Source organism: Grammomys surdaster, unplaced genomic scaffold, assembly GCF_004785775.1.
Source record: "Grammomys surdaster isolate TR1022 unplaced genomic scaffold, NIH_TR_1.0 170, whole genome shotgun sequence".
Classification (NCBI taxonomy): Eukaryota; Metazoa; Chordata; class Mammalia; order Rodentia; family Muridae; genus Grammomys; species Grammomys surdaster.
Window position 1 is genome coordinate 14,041,039 of NW_021604618.1, and position 21,918 is coordinate 14,062,956.

The 21,918-nt window shown below is 36.4% G+C and overlaps 1 protein-coding gene across 1 annotated transcript in view; it reads right to left on the minus strand.

Moving 5' to 3' along the window:
- The window catches only part of Bbox1 (gamma-butyrobetaine hydroxylase 1), a 44,867-nt gene that overhangs the window by 3,817 nt on the left and 19,132 nt on the right, over positions 1-21,918 (minus strand). The window contains exons 5-7 of the mRNA XM_028767133.1: positions 7,470-7,575; positions 1,713-1,909; positions 182-348 (exon numbers count right to left, since the gene is read on the minus strand). Of these exons, the coding sequence (XP_028622966.1) occupies positions 182-348; positions 1,713-1,909; positions 7,470-7,575 (470 nt within the window). The remainder of the gene's footprint in view (positions 1-181; positions 349-1,712; positions 1,910-7,469; positions 7,576-21,918) is intronic.

Below are 21,918 nucleotides of genomic sequence, written 5' to 3' on the forward strand. Positions count from 1 at the left end.
TTAAAATTTCATGTGCTAGGATTTCCATGAGAGTTTGAAAAACGGCCTTTTTTTTTTTTTTTAAGTCTGGGGAGTCAGCAGCTTAGATGTAGAGTTGTTAAGAGCCTGCTATTCCGGCAAATCAGCTGCTCATTAGTAGTCTGCGGTAGTACCAACCTGGTTGTCATTTTACTCCACTGACCTGGATTCATCTTGAAGGTGTACTTGCATTCTTTGCTGTTCATGAGGTCAACGAACTCTTTCAGAGCAGCGTAGAAAGGCTGAACTCTTTCAATGGGGACATCGAAGACTGTATCTCTGGTTGCATTATTGAAGTTGATGCGAACCACTTGGCCTTTATCATCCAACCTATTTTATTTAAGAGGCAAAATTCACATCTAATAAGTTTCAATTTCTTTTGGAAGATATATTTGAAATATAGGATACATAAAAACATACAAGTTAAACATAACAGGGTGATGTGGTTTAGATACATGTTCACATTATGCATATCGTGCCTGCTTATATCAAGTTAAAATCCCAAATAGCATTAAAAAGTAGTGTTTGAATTTAACTGCCAAGCTATAATTAAGACTCTTGATCTGCTAAGTGCAATGGTCCATACTTGTCAGAAGGGCGAGGCTTGAGGATCCTTGGGGGGAACACAATGTGAGTTATATAGAGATTCATCTCCAAAGGAGAAAACTCCGCACATCACAGTTATGAGAGAGAAATCTAGATTTATTTTTATCTAAAACTTATTCCTGAAACTTATCTTTTCTCCATCCTCCCCATCCAACCTATCCAGAAGATCTTCTATTTCTACCCATAAATTATATCTGTTCAGTGGTTTGCTGAATTCTCATTCAGGGAGGTTGACAATGCAAGTTTCATCCTTTGCAAGTCTCTAGAGCAACACATCCCCTTTATCATCAACTCTGCCTTCCGGTTAGAACATGCGACGTTCTTTTTAAATTCATTATAATTTGGCTGAAAAATTTAAACAGCCCCCTCTACTAAATCTAAGTTCTTTAAGTGTAGGGATTTTTCTTTTTTCCTTTGATGAATCCCAAATACTAAGCAGGGTCTTGGCTCCAATAAACAAATAAGCTCTTGCTGACTGAAGGAATGAAATATATATATATTGCATTCTTAGTCCATGTGACTAAAATGATTCCGCTCCAGCTACTGCTAACTAGCACTGTGCAGTCTTCTGGTATGGTCCTTGTAGTGATGATGTAATGAATGGACCTAGACTTGATTGGGCAGGGAGTCATCCAGCTGCGACACAATTTTTGCAAAACAAAGCTATCTTTGCTATCATTAAGGATGTTAAAAAATTTGGGACTTGTGAGAGGTATCTTTTAAATTGAGGCCAAAACAAAATGACAAAGGTAAGAAGTAAAAACAAACAGCTCCTGGATTCATTTTCAGTTATACTCTGTCACTTCCTGCTTTAAAAGTGCTAACACATGTAATCACATTGATTATGACAAGGCAAAATTTATACTTAAAAAAATAAAGCACACATGAATTCTTAGTTACCAAAAAGTCTAACGTTGATGGGGAACAAATTTTATGTCACTTGGTAACTTTTTTTTTAATGGCAAAATGAACTTTCTTTTTTCTTCTAGCAACTTATTAAGTCACAGCTTTGAATGTAATAAAATATTTCTGCTGTTTAACCCTTAAGCCCATTGCTCCAATGACAGGGAACTTATAAGACTGCTTACTCTATAATTTTGTGTTTAGATTGCACAGAAAAATCGCAGTAATCCACTCCGATGTCTGTAAAATCCACAAAGGTGGAGGAGAGAATATCAAAAGCCTGGGGGTTATTCTCCTTGAGCTTTTGGCACACATTAAAACCATCTACAATTTCAGAGTCACCTCCTGTGGCTGTTTGCTTGATACAGTGCAGCAGCTGAACCTGTAAGGAGAAATGAGAGAGCTAAAGACGATGGCAAAAATCAGCATGTTAACTATTCAAGACATAGAAATTAAAAATCAATAAACTTGGAAAATTCTATTATTTTTATGTCAGTATTGAGGGAAATTAGGGATGAAAAGTTGCTTATAATAATCTGATATATTTCAAGCCTACTGCAGTTGAAGACATGGGCATAAGAATAATGTTGACTAGTAGGGCACAGATCACAGCAGTTCTAGACAGGGATCACAAGATGCTGCTGCAGTCATGGAAACCAATGGCAGAGGCAGGTTTAAACTGGGTAGTGGACTATGAATAGGACATGGGTAACGTTAAATAGAATGAAGATACAAATACATGACTGAGCTTATAGGTCTGAAAAATGTATAGTTTACTGGATAATAAAAATTTGGCTATAGCAGATTGTCTTAGCGGGAGAGGTAGGCCAGGCTGGAAGGATAATTGACTTTTGTCACTAACAGTCTTAAATGTCAGATGAAGGACTCCTGTACTTGTTGTTGTGCATAAGGGTCATTCATTTTGGAGGTAATATGGACCAAACTAAAGAATACTATACAGTGGTGTTGCACAGACACACTAATTTTAAGATGAGGACATGCCAAGCCATAGCTACTTGCAACTCTAATGAGACAGCTCATACATGAAGATGTTAAGGCAATGAATTAGTGTGGGACTGTGGGAGGAAATGGTAAACCAAATGAGGAAAGTATTAATTGTTCCATGTTTTAAGAGAACATGATGAACATATTACAATTTGAGAGGCAAAACAAAAATTAATTTTGTTTTTGTGAATAGAGTTTTTAATTGATTTTGTGATGCCTCTTGGTAAGTCAGTTTAGGTTGGTTGATTCTGAGTACCTAAGTTTAGAGCCTGGTTTTCTGCCTGAAGAACTAATTATATTCTTTGGGGAAAACTTTGCTTTTACAGATTCCAATACATTTTAGATTATTATCTCACTGATCTCTTATAGAATGACAGAAGAAAACTTGACCAAATATCCATACTTTGGTGGATATTAGTTTTAGTGAGAAAAATATTCACTTAGCTTGGTCTTCTCCGTAGATGGTTTAGAACAGTGGCTATTAAGGGTTTCTGCAGTGATAAACATGTTCTTGGTTGTGTAATATAGTAACCACCAGTTCCACATTGCCATTGTACACATAAAGTATAGCTATTATGGAAAAAAATTTAATTTAAAATTATATTCCATATTTCTTTCCTCCACATGTCTGCATATGGTTGTGTACATGTGCATGTTTGCATGTATGTGGGTAGTGTTATGTGTAAGTTTATATGAACATGTGTAGAGCCCTAAAGCTAGCACTAATGGTTTCTCTTTATTGCTCTTCACTTTATTTATTGAGGCAGGATTTTTTGGTTGAAGCTGGAGCGAGACAAATAGGCTAGCTAGCAAAATAGGTTGATTGGAGAATGTCCTGTATGTTTTATCAGTGTTGAAATTACAGGAGAGAAACAGTGTGGGGATCCGAACTCTGGTCTTCACATATGCCTGGTAGGTGTTTATCTACTGAGCCTCAGGTTTTATACCAATTCTTATGATTTTATACATAAACTGTTCTCAAATAATAATTATTTTCTGTATATTACTTTTTATGACAGCCCTTAGAATTTTATAAACTTGTCTTCCGTTTGAAGATGGAGAGGCTGAAATACAAAGGCATCAAAATATATAACAAAATTCAGTTAATATGTGATAAAGATGGTAACTCAATCTTTGGCTCATTTGTCACAAATCCAAAGCACAAAAAGTCCCCCACATTTCAGGGGATCCTTTTATAGAATCATAGAAACTCAGTCTTAGGTGTTTATGTGTCTCCATATGCAAAAGGTCAATTCTTATTTCCCAATGTTGGAAGATAACTCAAACAAATTAGTAATGATTTGCTCTTTAAATGGAAAACATTTTAACCTTGAAAAGTATGTGTGTAAACTGAACAAGTCATTTTAGAAAAGCTATCTCAGCAGGTCAAGGAGAAACCAGGCAACATGGTGACACAAAGGAGAAATAGCTACGTCAGCTACAAGTTTACAGAGCTCCAAAAGATACAACAAGAACACAACTTTGTTCTTAAGAGAATCACAGTGCTTAAATTCTTTTGAATTTTGCCAAAATGGACCCACTGATTCAAATGCTAGTTTAATAAAGACCAGTTGATATCTTTTACATATGAGTAGGCCAAATAATATCTTCTTTTGTGTAGGTATGTTTTAACACAATCTTATAAAAAGAAAATAGATTATAGAGTCTGACAATAATTTCACCACTAATCCAAAAGCTAAATATACTTCTGTCATATATAAAACCCAATTTCATTTCACATAAATCATTCAGAATAAAAAAATTCCTTTGTAAATATTTCCTTATGGAAGCATGTGACTTTTGGCCCAGAGAAAAAAGTAAGCAAAGCCACATCTGTGTGTCATTTAAGATGTGTCTTCTCATCCTGATCAAGTTGAACCCTTACCAGGAAAGTAATTTTCCATATAATTTCAAATATACTGAAAAGAACATTTACCTTTTCTATTTGTTAAAGAAAAGATCAAACTTTGGTATTAAAAGATTCTTCATAATTCAAAGTGGAAGATTCACAATGACACAGACAGACTATATATGTTTATCTGCTAGAATGAAAACAAGTCAGGAATTCATTATTTAAAAACTATGGAAAGCTGTTGGCTTTGGATGCCTCCTTTGGCTTATTGCACACTTTATGGTTTCTCTAGGGAAGATTGCTCATGTTTCTATCATGCACAAGATGTCTTAAGTTTTAAGCTATAAAGTAGTATAAGATTCAGTTACTGTTCTTGAAGAGTTTATAAAATATGACAATATCTATAAATAACCTATTGCGTTACATATTGTGCAAGTTACTAACTTCAGTTCTGAATCATAATAGTGTGTTAAACATATAGGCAGAGATGTAGGTTCCAGGCTCTTCATCCATTAGTGGTTGTCTTAGAAAACCTTATGCTTCATGTTCCTGTCTAATACAGCAAGGCATGATCAAGTTTGTCTACCCTAAAGGATTTCTAAGAGAAGTCATGTAAAGAAACTGAAAACTCTGAGAAAGCATAAAATATTGAGAAGACGTCAAGCATTGTATTATATTTGTGGTATATTTTAGAAGCCATTAGAGCATCCCCCCCCCCTTAGGATTTCAGTTTTAACTTAGAAACAAACTCAAATTCACAAAAAGCAAAAGATAACTTAAAAGTTCAATATAGCAGAGGATGGCCTTGTCAGACATCAATGGGAGGAGAGGCCCTTGGTCCTGGGAAGGCTCCATGCCCCAGTGTAGGGGAATGCCAGAGTGGGGAGGTGGGAGTGGGTGTTTGGGTGGGTGAGCACCCTCATAGAAGCAGGGGGAGGGAGGATGGGATGGGGGTTTCCGGAGGGAAAACTGGGAAAGGGGATAACATTTGAAATGTAAATAAATAAAATATCCAATAATAAAAAGAAATAAAATAGCTCAAGTAGGACTTTTAGTTATCCAGATTCGTTCTTTTAAGTTGTTCTATATTCCACATCTCCAAGCAACTGTCAGCAGACAGAATTTACTGAGTGGTTTAGTGTCTCTGTATCACATTCAGAACAAGCCTCACTATTCCTTTCCTTCTCCAGGTCTTGTCCCAAAAGGTGATCAGAGGAGTCATTTCTCGGTTGTCGTTTGGTTCAGAGAAATCATGTGGTGTTTTACAATCAACATAATAATTTAAAACATATGAAGCCAAATACTAGGCTAGCTTAGCTAACTAATTCTGGCAAGAACAATGGGTAAGAACCAGGGCACAGGGAAAACACGTTCAGTTATGATGATGGTCAAAAAAAATTCATTTTGATTTTGGCCCATTCATTCTTAATTAATTCAAGAACTGCCCAACTTTTTTATCTATCTCTGAAGATACGGATTTGTATGTGGTTGTTTCAGTTCAGTTCACTTAAGCTAAAAACTGAGGTCTACACTGTCTTTAGTTTTCTATCTGTTTTTTGGCTTAATAAAATAATGATTTTGTAAAAATGTGTTTGGTTTAGGAAGATGGTGATTTATAAAGATGAGGACAAAAGTCAAGATTCTCGTGGGTAAAACTGCTATGCACAATGCTGCTTCTTTGGCAAGCAATCTTGTGGGTGCAATAGGAGAGAGCATCCAATAAGAACATGGTTATTCTGTTCCTTATGCTGCCATCACTTTATAATACATTTTCCAGCTTTTCATGAGAGCAATCCACTTTCTTATCTCTCAGTCTGGGCTAGCCTCATTAATTGCGTAGACAAATAAAACATCACTGAAAAGACCTTATGCTGATTACTGGCCTAGGTCCTGAGAACTCACACATGCTTTGGCTTACTCATTGAAAATGTTGCCAGTTGTCATGTGAGAAAGACTAGGCTAGCCTGTTGGAGGATAATAAACCAGGCAAACCATCTCTGCACCATCTGAAGAGAGCCGTTTCCTGGCCAACTTAGCAGCTGACAAGAGCCAGATGACTGAAAACAATAACCTCTTAGCAGAACACAGCTCAAATAATAAAAACACATGTGCAGAGTATCTAGCTGTTTATTATAATGTTAATATTCATTATTGTTATCATTATCAGGATTTGAACAGCCTAATATATGCTGGTCAAGCATTCTTACCATTGACCTACATTCTCTGGAAGTAGTTTGTTAAGCTTTTCATTTCACATGTACTGCCCATCAGTTCAACCTTGTGTATTTGATGCATTCAGGTGAATGTGAAGGTGTGCGCATGCCCATGCGAATGCATGATGCGGATGGGGCAGAACGTCAAGTGATCTTCCTATACTGTTCTTATAAGCTGTTAAATTGATGAGGTGTGTGTGTGTGTGTGTGTGTGTGCGTGTGTGTTAGCAGCAGGTCAACATTTCCACAACTACTCTCCGTTGTATTTTAGGAACAGGGTCTATCACTGAACCTGGAGCTCAACAATTGGTTGCCCTAGCTGGCTAGCATGCCTCGGAGAGCTTTTTTCTGCCTTCCCAGAGCTGGGTTTACAGACACATACACACACCCACACCTTTCTACCTGGGTGATCTGAACACAGGTCCTTATGTTTGTGCAGCAGACACTTTTATCAATTGAGCCAGCTCCAACAACCCCAATTTGGAAAGTTTTTAATTCATTTGCTGATACAAGAGATCACCATGTGACTGCACACTATATTTCCACATTTCATTCTTGATTAACTCTTGCGGGAGTGATATATGTGCAGAAAAACTAAAGATATATTCTTGTCTTAAAATCCGTCTTGGGAAAGCATAATGCTCCAACAGTTATATCCAAGAAGAAAGATGAGTGAAAAATGTCCTTTTTCCTTTAAAAAGTGAGGACATTCAGAACTTAGGCACAAGATGTTTGTGAGTTCAGATTCTGTCTCAAACAAGAAGATGGACATAAGACATATCCAGCAATGAGGCATATAATCTAGACTCAGTCCAGGAGAACATTTTTTTTCTTGGCCTGACTCGTGGAAAATGAGTTGAAGCTCACCTTACCCCAGGTGGATGGTGGAGGGCGGGGTAGTCAGTGTGGAAGCTGAGCTTCCCAGTTGTATAAGCCACGTTGTTGGCGTCAATCTTGTCCTGCACTTGCCAAGTGTGTCTGCAAAATACAAGAAATATGTGTTTTAAAAGGTTGACGCTAAGCCAGAGGAAACGTGTTACAATGCATTTGCTATGAGAGGGGAAATGGAAAGTTTCCATTTTATGAAATAATTAACTTAATGACTAACAGCCAGAAAAAGTTTAACCTTTCTTTCTTTTAAGTGACTCTTTCTGAACTGGCATTTCTGTACTTCTTCTGTCAAGACACCAAAGAAAAACATACACGCTAGACTCTCCCAGAGGATTGGTAGAGAGGTACATATTGGGATCATGAGTCATTTTTTACAAGTTTAATCCATTTGATTTACTACAGAAAATTCATACAATATAAAATGAACAATTCAAAAGTGAACAAGGTGGTGGCATTTAGTATGTCCAAATGGGAGTAACACCTCTGAGTATAGCTATTCTAAAAACATATGCTCACTCATGGCTAAAGCCTTGTAGAGGTTTGAATGAGAATGTTCCCCATAGGGAACTACACATGAGATTGTATACTATTTGTCATTTTGTGCCTGACTTTTTCCACTCTTCATAATTTTATCAAGATTCATTCACAGTGTTAAAGCACATGTGTATCAGAACAATTGGTCTCCAGTAGATGACTACTGTTTGGGAAGGCTTATGAGGTATGGCCTCATGAAAGGAAAGATGTTACTGACGTACATTGTGAGAGCTTTAGGCCTTGCTATACTTGCAGATTTTCTCTCTACACTCACAGCTGAAGGTGCAAGCTCTCATGTTCCTGTTCCTGCCCGCATGCCTGCTGATGCTGTCACACTGAATTCTTATCCCTCTAGAACTGTATGCCTAAATAAACCTCTCTTTCTAGAAGTTGCTTTGGTCATGATATTTTATTACAGTAATAGATGTGTAGCAGTTTAAAGTTCTTATCTATAGTTTCTTCTCATTTTGTTCTCCTCTAGATCTTTGAGAATAACTGATCAGCTTTCTGTCTTATATGTTTATCTATTTTGAATATTTACTACACATGAGCTTGTCTGTTGTTTGTTCTTCTGTTCCCAACTTTTTTTCCTGCTGCTTAATGTTTTCAACATTCATTCACAGTGTTAAAGCACATGTTTTTCTATCACTTCCCTTTATAGCCGATAACATTCTGCTGTGTGGTATGGGTGGCTGAATTCTGCACTGCTTAAATGGAGAGAATATAGGGTGTTTCTCTATTTTTCATTAGTTTGTCCATTTAGGCTGTTTCTACTTTTTGGTTGTTACAAATAGTGCGGATCTGGATGTGTTCATGTATCTATTTGAGCACCTGTTTTTAATTTTTAAAATATATTCATAAGAGTACAATAGAAGATCAAATGATTGTTCTGTGCTATACTGTTTGAGGAATGGCCAAACTATTTTTCATAACAAACGTACCATTTTAATTCTAACTAGCAATGTTTCAGATTTTTAAGTCACTCACATTTATACATACGTTTATAGTGCCTAAGTTCTGAATATTGTTATTATAGTCTACTTAGTTAATGTTGTGTTATTATGGTTTTGATTTGTATCTTCCTAATGACCAATTTTATAAGTAGTATCTCACAATGTACTTGCTGGACACTTGTGTGTCTTTGTAGAATCATCTATGCAAATCTCCAATTTTTAGATTGACATATTTTTTGTTGAATCAAAGCAGTTTATTATATAGCAAGGATACTAGACTATTGATTAACCTGATTTGTGAAAACTTTTATGTATTCTATGGGCCTTTTCTATTTTCTTGTAATATTAAAGAAGACTTGTTATATTATGTATATGTATATGCATATACATGTATTTATGAGTATGTGCACCATGTGTATCCAATGCCTTCAGGGCCAGAGGAGGGCATCAGGTTCCCTGGAACAGATGTTACTGAGTAACAGTAACAGAACTAGAATTACAGGTGGTTGAGAATCTCCTGGCATGATTGCTTAGAACTGAACCTGGATCAGCACTGAACCTGGATCCTTGGCAAGAACAGCCAGTGTTCTTACCTGATGAGGCCCAATGTGAGTGAATGTATTTTGTTGCTCATAGGTTTTTCATTTTTGTCAAATCCAACTTATCCACCTTTTCTTTGTTGACTATACTTCAGTGTAATAGCTACAAACTCAAGCCATGATCATTCAATTTGCCTATGTGCTCACTTCTAAGAATTTTAAGGTTTATAGCTTATTTTTACCTCACTGATTGATCCATTGCAGTTATTTGTTGTTGTTGTTGTTGTTGTTGTTGTTGTATAGAGTTTGCGTTAGAGAATCCAGCTTCATTCACTTACCCATGGATGTTCAGTTGTCCCAGCACCATTTACTGAAGACTCAATTATTTCCATACTGAATGTCTTTGATATCTTTTCTGATAGTCAGTTGGCCATAAAGAATAGATTTACTTCTGAACTAAATAATTTCTCTGCTTTATTCCAGTAGCACCAATAGTGATTATCACAAATTAGTTTTGCCTATTTGCAGCTCCTTGAAATTGCTTTTTCCACTTGTGAAAGAAAAGGGTAACTTTGGTGGAGATTTCATTGACTTTAGATTGCCTTGGGTAGAATTAATGTCTTACTGATATTACATGTTTCAATAAAAACACATAATGTTTTATCATCCGTTTAAGACAATTTATTTTAGGGATTTTTATATTTTAATTGCATGATTTTTTTCCTCCTTGGTGCATTCTATTAGATATTTTATTCATCTGGGTTCTATCTGAAATTCAATTGGCTTAATTTACTTTTCAGAATACTTATTGCTTCTATATGTAGATAAAATTAAGCTTTAGTTGTTCATCTTGCACACTGCATCTTTGCTGCTCTCAATTACTAGTTGTGGTAGCAGTTTTTATAGATTTCTTTTTCTTTCTTTCTTTCTTTCTTTCTTTCTTTCTTTCTTTCTTCCTTTCTTTCCTCTATCTATCTATCTATCTATCTATCTATCTATCTATCTATCTATCTATCATCTAATTACCTACCTTCCTATCATCTATCTTTCTGTTCTATGTATAACTATCTATCTATCTATTATGGATTTATATGTTTATCTATAATTTAACTACCTATCTTTTATCATCTATCAGTATGTATGTGTGTATGTATGTATGTATGTATGTATGTATGTATCATCTATCTCTATCCATATCCTATTTATTTGAAACTACCAGAACTCTATTTAATAGTGGTGACAAAAGCTAGCATCCTTGGTCTATTCTTGTTCCACATGGAAAATGATCAACTTGTATTAAACTATTGAAATTACTACTTAGGTCATGATATAAAACTTGAAACTATTACATATACCCTGTTATAGTCACAATCATTTTTCTCCTTTGTAAAATAACAAGAATCATGACTTCAATAATTATCATTTATTTGCATTTTATTAGTCTTAGTACTCAAATATATGTCCATCAACACTGTGATTAACTTTGCTCAGAATTTTTTTTATTATATCTTAAGTATTTTTCATTTTTTTGCATGATTATTATTAGTGTATGTGTGTATACATGTTCAAATGTATGTGGGAGCACATACCGTACATGTGTAGAAGCAAGAGGTTGACACTGGGAGCCTTCCTAATCACTTTTCACTATTTTCATTGTGGAATCATTTCACAGTTAAACCCATAGCTCGTTAATCTGGCTGTCTAGTTAGTCAGCATGTTCAGGGAAATCCTTGTCTTCACCTTCTGAGCACTAGAATTGCACACAAGCCACTATGCCCACCCAACATTTTCCTGGGTGCTGGAATCTGAACTCTTGACTTTGTGCTTATACAGCAAGTGCTTTATATACAGAGCTGCCATCCTTTGCCCTCTTTTAATTTTTTAAAATCGGATATTTTATTTATTTACATTTCAGATGTTATCCCCTTCTCCATTTCTCCTCCCCCGAGAAATCCCCATCCCATCCCCCCTCCTCCTGCTTTTATGAGGGTGTGCCCCCACCCACCCACCCATTCCCACCTCCCCACTCTTAAATTCCTGCACACTGGGCCATCCAGCCTTTACGTGACCAAGGACCTCCTCTTCAAACTGTTCTCTCAATTTAGTGTTTGAAGAAATATGGGATTTTGACCTAGAAAGCATTCCAGTTTGTACTTGAGTTTCATGCTGCCATTCAACACATTTTGCTGCTTTTTTATACCACTAGAAAACTAATGATTAAATGCAGAGGCTTAGGATCTAAGGCAAAAGCATAGATTGACCTAGGAAATGTATAGCAGACATGTAGTATCCAGGTTTCTTTGGGGTACAGCTTTGTCTGCATAGATCATCAGTGGATACTCACTGTTAGTTCAGTGAGGCAGTGGGGGATGGCAATGTGAAGGGAGACAGCTCCTCATTTCAGAATATTTGAGTTTAAGAGGTCCACGGCATGGTGTGGGATTAATTATCATAAATCTTAGAAATTGATTCAATAAGTCTCCATTCCATGACATAACTCCTCTCTGAAGAACAGTCTCCACATTGAGCTTACATCATCCACACCAAGAGTGAAGAAGGTTATGCAAGTGCCAGTTCAGGAGAAGAACAAGCTGCTTTAGAAAGCTTTGAGTTATAGTGTTGAAACTGAGCTTCAAAATCCTAAGTTGAGGTTTCTAGAACATCTTTCCTTTTCATTGTTATTTTTATTTTCAAGTTAATCTCATATGAAACTAGCAACAGAGCATTCTGAGGTTTGTTATGAAGAAAACAGTGCAAGTCAGAAGATAAGAGAACACTGACATTCCCCTCTAGGTAGATGTGGCCTCCCACAGTCAGAAAGTATCATATTTTCCTATTTTTTTAAAAAAACATTTTTTAGCCAGGCATGGTGGCATACATCTTTAATCAAGACTCAAATACAGAGTGGTATACGCAGAAAAAAAAATCTTTAATACCAAACTAGAAGCCATGAGAAATGAAATATATACAACAGATAATATGTTTAGGTGGCTAGGGGATTAAAAAGGAGATGACTTTGAAATTAAGTAAAGAGGGCTAGAGAGGTGACTCCTCATTGGCTAAGAGGACTCGATCTTGCAGAGGACCTGCGTTCAGCTCCCAGCATCCACATCTAGTGGTTAACACTCCAGTTCTAGGACATCTGATGTTCTTATTTGGTCCTCAAGGGCTTGTGTTGTACCTAGACATAAGTAGTTGCTCACATGTGTATGCACAAACACATACACAATAAATAAATGAATAAAGAACATTAAAGAAAGAATGAAGTAAGGTAAAAGAAAGGAAACAAATAGGAAGGCTAAACACATGCATGATGGGACTTCCATAAGATGAAACTCAAAACAAAGAAACAGAATAAATAGAAAAATTTCAAGAAAAAAAACCTTGAGATTTTAAAGGAAAACTTGTAACTGCTCATTGAAGAACTGACCCCAGAATAACCCACACCAAAACATGGCATATGAAATGACTAGACTTCAAAGAAAAAAAAAACACTGTCCAGGTAGAGATATTACATTACTCATAAGGAAAATAAAATTTGATTACCAATAAAATTCTCCTGACTTGTTAAACATCATGTGAACTAAGAATTCTTTATTTAGCCAGACCAATTTTCAAGTAGAAGGAAAAGTCTTAAGCTGCTGTCAACATTCAAGAATCCAGAGAATATTGTTCCCGTGGGTCTTTCCTGAGAAATTTACAAGAGGCTGAGTTTCAGACAGGCAAAATAAATACAGACCCAGTGACATAAGACTTGGGCTAAGCAGCAAATTTATGCTTACTCAAACTATGACAGCACATAAAAAACAAACAAACAAACAAACAAACAAACAAATCCAGGAAATTGAAAACTTGAGTAGTCACACCAAAGAAAGCACATGAGGGTTGATGACACTAAACCAAGACAGCAAAGAAGCAAATGTTGTGGTCCTAAAAGTTTAGTTTTGCTTAAGATACGTGGTTGGGGGTTTGTGGTGGCTGCAATGGTCTACTTTTTGACATGGATCTCGTTTAAGAGCATTTGTCTGATAATAATTAATTTAGCTGTGCTTTTATTTTATGTGACTTTATGTTATATTATACCAAGAGCACTCAGTATTGGGGAACAGATGATGATTACCATGAATTAGGGATGGGTGGAAGGGGAGACATTGGTTAAAAGTACAAAACTGCTGAGGGATCCCAGGTTTGGTTCCTAGCATTCACACGGTATCTAATAGCTCTCTGTAACTCTAATTCCAGAGGATCTGATTCTCTCTTCTGGCCTATAGGCATATATATATATATAGTGTACACATATACACATAGGTAAAACATTGTTCACATAAATATTGCCAATTAATCTAGAAATAAAGCATAACTCCAGTATTTTCACTACAGTTGTTCATGCATGGTATATATGAAATTTGCGGGGACATAGATTATCAAGTGTATCCAGTTTGCATGCACACAGACCCCCTCCATATCTAAACATTGGTGAATATGTAACTTAGGTTTTTGTTAACCATTGGATAATGTATTACATTGTATATTACTAATTTTATACATTTTTCAAAACCATACTGCAATAAAGTTGAAAAAATAAAATTTCATAGAAGATTTTTAAAAATTGTTTAGTGAAGTTAGGTAGAAATAGAAAACTCCTTATCATCTGCAGATTTTTATAGCTCTGCCAACACGAGTGTCTTAGAGCTTTACTGCTGTGAACAGACACCATGACCAAGGCAACTCTTATAAGGATATCATTTAATTGAGGCTAGCTTATAGGTTCAGAGGTTCAGTCCATTATCATCAAGGTGAGAGGATGGCCATGTTGGGGTAGTCATGGCGTAGGTGTAGGAGGAGCTAAGATTTCTATGTCTTCTTCTGAAGACAGCTAGAAGACTTGCTTCTAGGCAGCTAGGATGAGGGTCTTAAAGCCATGTCCACAGTGACACACCTACTCCAACATGGCCACACCTACTCTTCAACAGGACCACACCTCTTAATAGTGCCACTCCCTGGGCCAAGCATATACAAACCATCACATTCTACTCCCCAGCCTCCATAGGCTTGTTCAAACACAGGAATGCATGGGGATCATACCTAGCCATGGCATAATAAAATACTGCATTTAGTCCAACTTCTAAAATCCCCATATGTCTATATATGTCTATATGTCTATAGCACTCTCAACAATGTTAAAAGTCCAAAGTTTAAAGTTTCCTCTGAGAGTCATCCAATCACTTAACTGTAACCTCCAAAGCAAGACAGGAAACCAGCTGGGTAAATTCCAAATTCCTTGTCTCTCACTGAGTAAGCTTGGCTGTTATGGAACTTGCTCTGTAGATTGACCTTGAACTCAGAGATTTGCATGACTGTCTCCTGGGATTAAACTGTGTACCACCACACTTGTATTTAAGCTTTTCTTTACCTAGAACTTGCTCTATCCCAGGCTACTCTTGAACTCCGAGATATGCTTGGCTTTATCTCCTGGAATTAAAGGTGTGTATCACCTTTAATGCCTGAATCTAAACTTAGCTGGGTAGGTTTTTGCCCCAAAGTACCACTCCCTTTATCTTTTATCTCCTATAACATAGTATTCAGCTCCATTCTACTTCCTGGTGCCCCTTTAATACTTAAACCATAAATTTTGTATTTTTTCTTTCTCAGCTTGCTATGCTATGCTTGTTCAAAATGTTCTTCATATGAGACTTAATCAGAGAAGAAAGTCTTTACTGGGATTTGCTGAGACTTCTTCCTTTTCAGTGCACGTAATATAAATTTCTTTACCTTAGCTTCAGGCAGACTCTTCAGAGAAGGGGAAAAAGCAGCTACATTCTTTACCAAAATACCACAAAAAACAGTCTCTAGGCCAAGTAATGAAATTCTTCTCCACTGAAGTGTCTTGGGTCAGCTCTACACAGTTCAAATCACTCTCAGCTATAAAGTCTTCCATATTCCTACTAGGATAGCCCATTAAGCTCCACTTAAAGCATATCACAGCTTTCCAAATCCAAAGTTTCCAAATCCACATTCTTCCACACAAAAGCATGGACAGGCCTATCACAGCAATACTCTACTCCTGGTACCAACTTCTGTCTTAGTTAGGGTTTTACTGCTGTGAACATACGCCATGACCAAGGGAACTCTTATATGGATGATATTTAATTGGGGCTGGCATACAGGTTCAGAGGTTCAGTCTATTATCACCAAGGAGGGAACATGGCAACATCTAGGCAGGCATAATGCAGAAGAAGCTGAGAGTTCTACATCTTCATTTTCAGGCCTCTAAGAGAAGACTAATTTCCAAGCAGCTAGAACTAGGGTTTAAAAACCTACATTCACAGTGACACACCTACTCCAACAAGGACACATCATCCTAATACTGCTACTCTCTGGGCCAACCATATACAAACCATAACAATGAATTACAAAATATTGCTCTAAAGGAATTCCAAAAGGTCTTCATTTTCAAAGATAAAGAATTCAATGCACTGAAAAAAAGAATAACTTTTGATAACTCCTCCAAAGAAATGTGGTGTGTTTGAATGTGTGTATGTGTGAGTGTGTCTATGAGCATGTATGTGTGAGCAAGCAAGCTTCAGGACATCTTTGTGTCTCTGCCTTCTCAATACTAGGATTACAGATGCATGCTTTCATCTTTGGATTTTTGTGGATTCTGGGGATCTGAACTGAGGTCTTCATGCTTACTTGGCAACAACTTTACTAATGAGCTATCTCCCAGAAAGCAGACTTGACAGTCCAAAATTCCAGCATTATAAACCATACAGGAAATAACGCAAACTAAAGTGTTGCAAAGAAAACAGGGTGAGATATTGAGGCAAGTAACCCTGTTTGGCTCAGATTCGTACCTGCAAAATGTGGATAATGACTATTATTGGATTTGTGAAGATTCACAGTACTGTATTGCAGAGAATCTGAGTTTAATATTTAAGTCATAAAAGATGTCTTATCAAAATCACTTCTCTTGTCTTAGAGACAACGGCTTGCCATGGGCACCAGAGGACTTTCGGAGAAGTTGCTGCCTAAACAGGATACTTCATTGATTTACTCAAATGATTTCTGGGGAGAATGAGGCACAACAATTACTTTTTCTTCCATTCATGAGATGACCTCATAGTCACGTGGGTTTACTGGCAGCAGCATTAATTACTTTGAAACGTAATACCACAAAAAGATCCCCAGGGACTGGCTCTTGGCAGATAACATGAACAATGGCTGTAGGAACAGAACTCCATGTTACACTGCCTAAGAAACCCCAGTATTTACAAGAATATTCATTTTTAAGGTTTTCCTCTACCTCAAACTCTACAATCAGTGGTGCATTTAAAACAACTCATTATGAAGTTCCAGTGGGTAAGTCTTTTCAACATAGATTAAGACTACAACTAAATTCAGAACTCAGACAAGTCTTTGTTTTTCTCTCAAGTCTGAATCACTTCTAGGTTGGTTTCCATACTCCAAAAACCATTTTTCTTCAAGACAGGCTATGTAGTCCAGTCCTCCCCAACCCCTCCCAAACTGTTTCTTGGCTAGACATTTCAACAAAATGGATTAGCTTTTTTTTTCTTTTCCAATTTTGTCCCCACACTTTAGCAATATTTTCTGGTAATATGCATGTCAAACAAGTAGGTATTTCAAAGTCAAACTTGAAGGGAGTGCTAATGGAGGGAACAATTTCTGAAGGGATGGATGCCAGGGACTGTGACTATTTCACTCATACATCCACATATCTAAGACAACCTAGTGTATGACATGTTGCTGGCCTGGTTTACAGACAGCTTTTGAAGGACCATTACAAGTCCGATGGATGATGGGAAGGCTATCCAGTCTTAATCCCTAGACTCTATTTCAGTATTCTAGTTCTTAGCTCTCTGGCTAGTGTACTTGACAGACAGCCCACTAGAAACATCTAATTTGTTTTTGCTTGATTTTATTCATCTGATGAGGTCTGCATGCAAGGCACTTGTACAGATGTCAAACAGGGCAGGACTAGCAGTATTTTATTCTCTTTCCAGCAAACTTTCATCCTAGCATCTCAGAAGGCATGGTAGGGATTAAAACACTCCAGAAGGGTGAGGCCAAGCCCTCAACCGAGGAGAAACAGAGCTATGGGAAATTATACAACAGGCTTAGCTGGACTTCTCACTTACAAGTAGCCCAGAGCAAATCTACGATTAAACTCTCTGTTCCAGGGACTAAGTTAATACGGATGCCCTACAATGTTCAGATCTTAGTTTGTTTCGAAAGTCTTTAGAAAAAGTATGCCAAAGAATTTATATATTTTAATTATGATGGGGTCCTTGTAAGTGTTGTTTGACAGCATTGGACAAACATCAAGATCATGTTTATTGTCTTTAACCATTTTTCTCTCTGTGCCTCATCTTCTAAATTTTATTCCTGAAGTTAATTTCTGAATGCTTTGACTTTCAGTTCATTCCTCACACAGTCTAGCTCTCATGCTGTGTACCTGTGCAGTATGCTGACTTCAGTGAATAAAACATTTTTAGAGAAACAAAATCTCCAAAATTTAAAGCTACATTTCTAGTCTCAGTCTAGAAAGTAAACTAGGCAGTTGTGCTTGCAAGCCTTTGCCTCTTGTGCTTAATTTTCTGATGAAGAATTGCTATGAGTTCCTCATGAGGTTAATTTTTGAAATCAAGACAGTTGTTAACAACATTAAGAAAGAAGTTTTAAAGTCTTGACTTGATGGAAGTCCTTAGGCTTAAAAACTCACTTAGTGGGAACTTGTGTGTGGATTATTTAGTTGATACTGATGTATGATCCTGATCAGGTCCCCACTTTGACTAGAAAGACTCAATATGAATATGACAGTGATATCTACGGGGTTCAAGGATTACAGCAGGGTGACTGGTTAATTGCTTAAACTGGATCACTTTCCTCCTAATTCTTCTCTTTCACTTTATGACCCACAATTGCATTTATGTAAATAATTCTGCCCTGGCATAGCCAGCTAGTTCATGTAGTCACACAATTAGTAAAAATGGAAAATTTGAGTGTTTAATACTTTTTCTTATTTGAGATCATTCAGGTTTCCCAAAATTGTCTTAATAAAATTATAGTTTTAAACACTGCACACACTAGCAAATGATCAATAGGAATAGCTTATAGCTGTGTTAGTGTTTTTATATACTGAATTCATTATAAATAAAGTCAGACTAGTCAACAAAAAGGTTGTAACTATTTTATGTTATTAACTAATGGAGAAGAGGAAAACTTACATTTCCTCTTTCCTCCTTGGCCACTGAGAATACAAAATTTGTTTATTTGTGTGAGAAGTAACGAGATGTTATTTTCTATCATAATGCCTGGACTTTAGAAGAAAGCACAGGTTCTAATCTCATAGAGCAGGGTTGGCTGAGGGAGATTCCTTCCCAGCAGCTAAAGAGGCTTCCAGATAAAGGATCACACACCAAAAACAGTTGTTGGAAGAGAGAATAAAAAAAAAAACAAGAAAAGAAAAACCAACTGACTGACAACCAACCAACCAACCAAGCAACCCAACCCAAAAGCTGACTAAAATTAACAAACAAGCAAACAAACAAAAAACCAAAGCAAAACAAAATAAAGACAAAAAAACCCCCAATCCTAAACAGGCTTGGCATGAATTGTGTGTCAAAAGAAAATATGGCAAGGGATGGAAAGCATGCATGCACCATGTGTCCTGTGAAGAGAGTTTAGAAAGAAGGGAGTGAAGCAATTCTGAGCAAACAACAAAGGAACGACTATGTCTACCATCATCTCTTACATGCTGACTCCATCAAAGGCACTAAGCTGGTCCTAAAACCATAACTTGATTACCCAACATTTTCAGCAGTCAAAACTTTTGAGTGACAGTGATAATGAGATACGGATGTCTCAGTTTTACTAGTCCATGACAGGCATGAGAGGGAATGGTGTATGTCTGAGTTAAATTAGCATAAGGGTAAGGAAGAGATGGCTCTAACATAGCATGGTCAATTAAATAGGTATTTATGATGTCACACGTAAGTATACACATAACATACACATTTTTTCATTTGAAAATAAAATTATGCATATTTGTGTGTGTGTGTGGGTTTGTGTACATGAGTAGATGTGACTGCTGGATCTTCTGGAGTTATAGATGCTTGTGAGCTGCCTAAGAACAAAGTCTCTGGAAACTGAATTCTGGTCCTTTCAAGAACAGCATATGCTCTTAACTATTGAGCCATTTTTTCTGTTCCTTAATGTAGTTTCTTTAAAGACCATCTTGTTAGTTAGATGCTGCACCATTTTGATCCTACTTTGCACTATGTTGAGGGAGAATTTGACCCCTCAATTTCAAACTTCTATTGGCATTTGTGAGCTAAAATATTACCTCATTTACAATGTAAAATGTCTTTGGATTCTTTAAAGTCTGATCTTTGTTTTTTGTGGAATCTTATTTCTTTAGATTATTTAGAGAAAGCCAAATGAAGTGTTTATATTAACCAGCAAACATCATTTTCTATAAGATAAAAACTCAAGCCCAGTTTAGAACAAAATGCCAAGCATAGTTCCTTATACATATTAATATGTGTAACAGAATGTGAAAACATTTTGTTTCATTGACAGTAATTGTTTCTTTATGATTTATTCTAATTTAAAATCATGGAAGATGTCACCACTGAGGAAAAGGGTAGCTTAGAATGATTGGGTTAAATTATATCATAAAGTTAAAATAATTTCTTCATTAACAATTTCTTTATATATTTCCAAGGGGCTTCTGAAAGTTAATTATTTTGGTTTTGTTGGTGGGTAGGAATGAGAGTCTTTTTCTTCATTATTTATAAAATTCATTTGTCTAAATCAAGATTTAAATCCTGAAAAATTACAATTTTTGAATTCTTCTTTCCATATCCATATATAATTGATAAAACTGAGAGTGGGAGTTTTTCCAAGTCCTTAACAGTAGAGCTTTCATCACTGGGGCATTAGGATTGTTGAGTGTTACACACAGTTGCATGAAGCAATATTGTATAGAAGATGGCCTGGCAGATGAGTTGGCAGAATAATGACAAGTAACCGAGAAAGTACAGATATGGAAACTGAAGTGTACTTTGTCCTCTAATTACCATTTTGATTTAGTTGAACATAAATTAATAATTATAGAATGCTCCGATAATTCCTGTATTCATATTCTATTTGGAAACCTTTTAAACACATCTAGGCATGTATTTGTTCAGTAAGCATTTATCTCTGCCTACTATATATGAAAAACGCTTGAAAATCTGGAATCTCTCTCTTTTTTTTATTTTACAAATCAACCAACCATTGAGATACTAGCCAAGAACTAAATATAGCTATTCTTACATCGCAAGCATCTAAAATTCTCTAAGCTTGTAACTATATATAAGTGAAAAAGAACAAGTGGATATTTGTTTCCTAAGAGTATAACAGATGTTTGTGACAGGCAATTGTGAGAGTTAAGAGCTTATATAGCACCTGAAATTCTACTGGTGTGGAGACCTGTATGTCTGGCAGGGTCCTATCCTCTCAACCAGAACTTCTCAACTGTGATTGCACATGACAATCCTCTGCTGAGTTCCTAAAGTCCCAATGCAGAGGTCAAATGTCACTCTTGATGAAGAAACACTCTGAAGTTATGCCCCAGACACCTGTAGTTGTAGGCCTATTCCAACATGTTGTTGGCAGAGATATGCTATTTTAGGTGCTCTTACAACACTAATAAAATCCCCGAATATTTTTAAAAAAATTCTCATGTAACCTGAATTTCAATATATCAACATTCCAGAGATAGAGAGTAGAAAAGAAGGCTAATTTCAAAGAAGATATTCAATTTATCCCGTTCTTCCTAACATCAACAGTAATAGCCATGTCCGAAATAGGCAAGCAAAACAAAACCAGCATGGTGGCAAAACCCTCTGCTAGTTATGGAGCTCAGAGAATTAAAAACTGCAGAAAAGGTGGCAGAAACTCTGCTAATACATGGGGACTGTTGAGGTGAGGTGGTAAGAAAGAAATATATTAACATGTGTACACTGTGAGGGATCCTGGCAAGTCTCCATCATATGGGGAAAATGTGTTAGGATAGCATCAGCCACTCTGGCTGCGTGTGAAGATCTTGGATAAATGGAATCAGGAGAAGTAGCAGGTCTAATTTGTTTTGACTATGGTCCTTTACTATTTATTCCAAGAAATTTCACAATATTAGATCAGTGGTCAAGTTATTAAGCCCTATTATAGGAACTGTAGAAACAAACCAAAACATATGTCAAAGTGTAAATCAAGATTAAGATTCTGACCCTCTATTAGATGGATGTATGGTTTGGGCTCTACTAGGAAACTCCAAAAGACACAAAACTGGTAATTGTTATGAACATGTGCAGTGTATTGGAATAATGTGCAGTGTTTGTTAT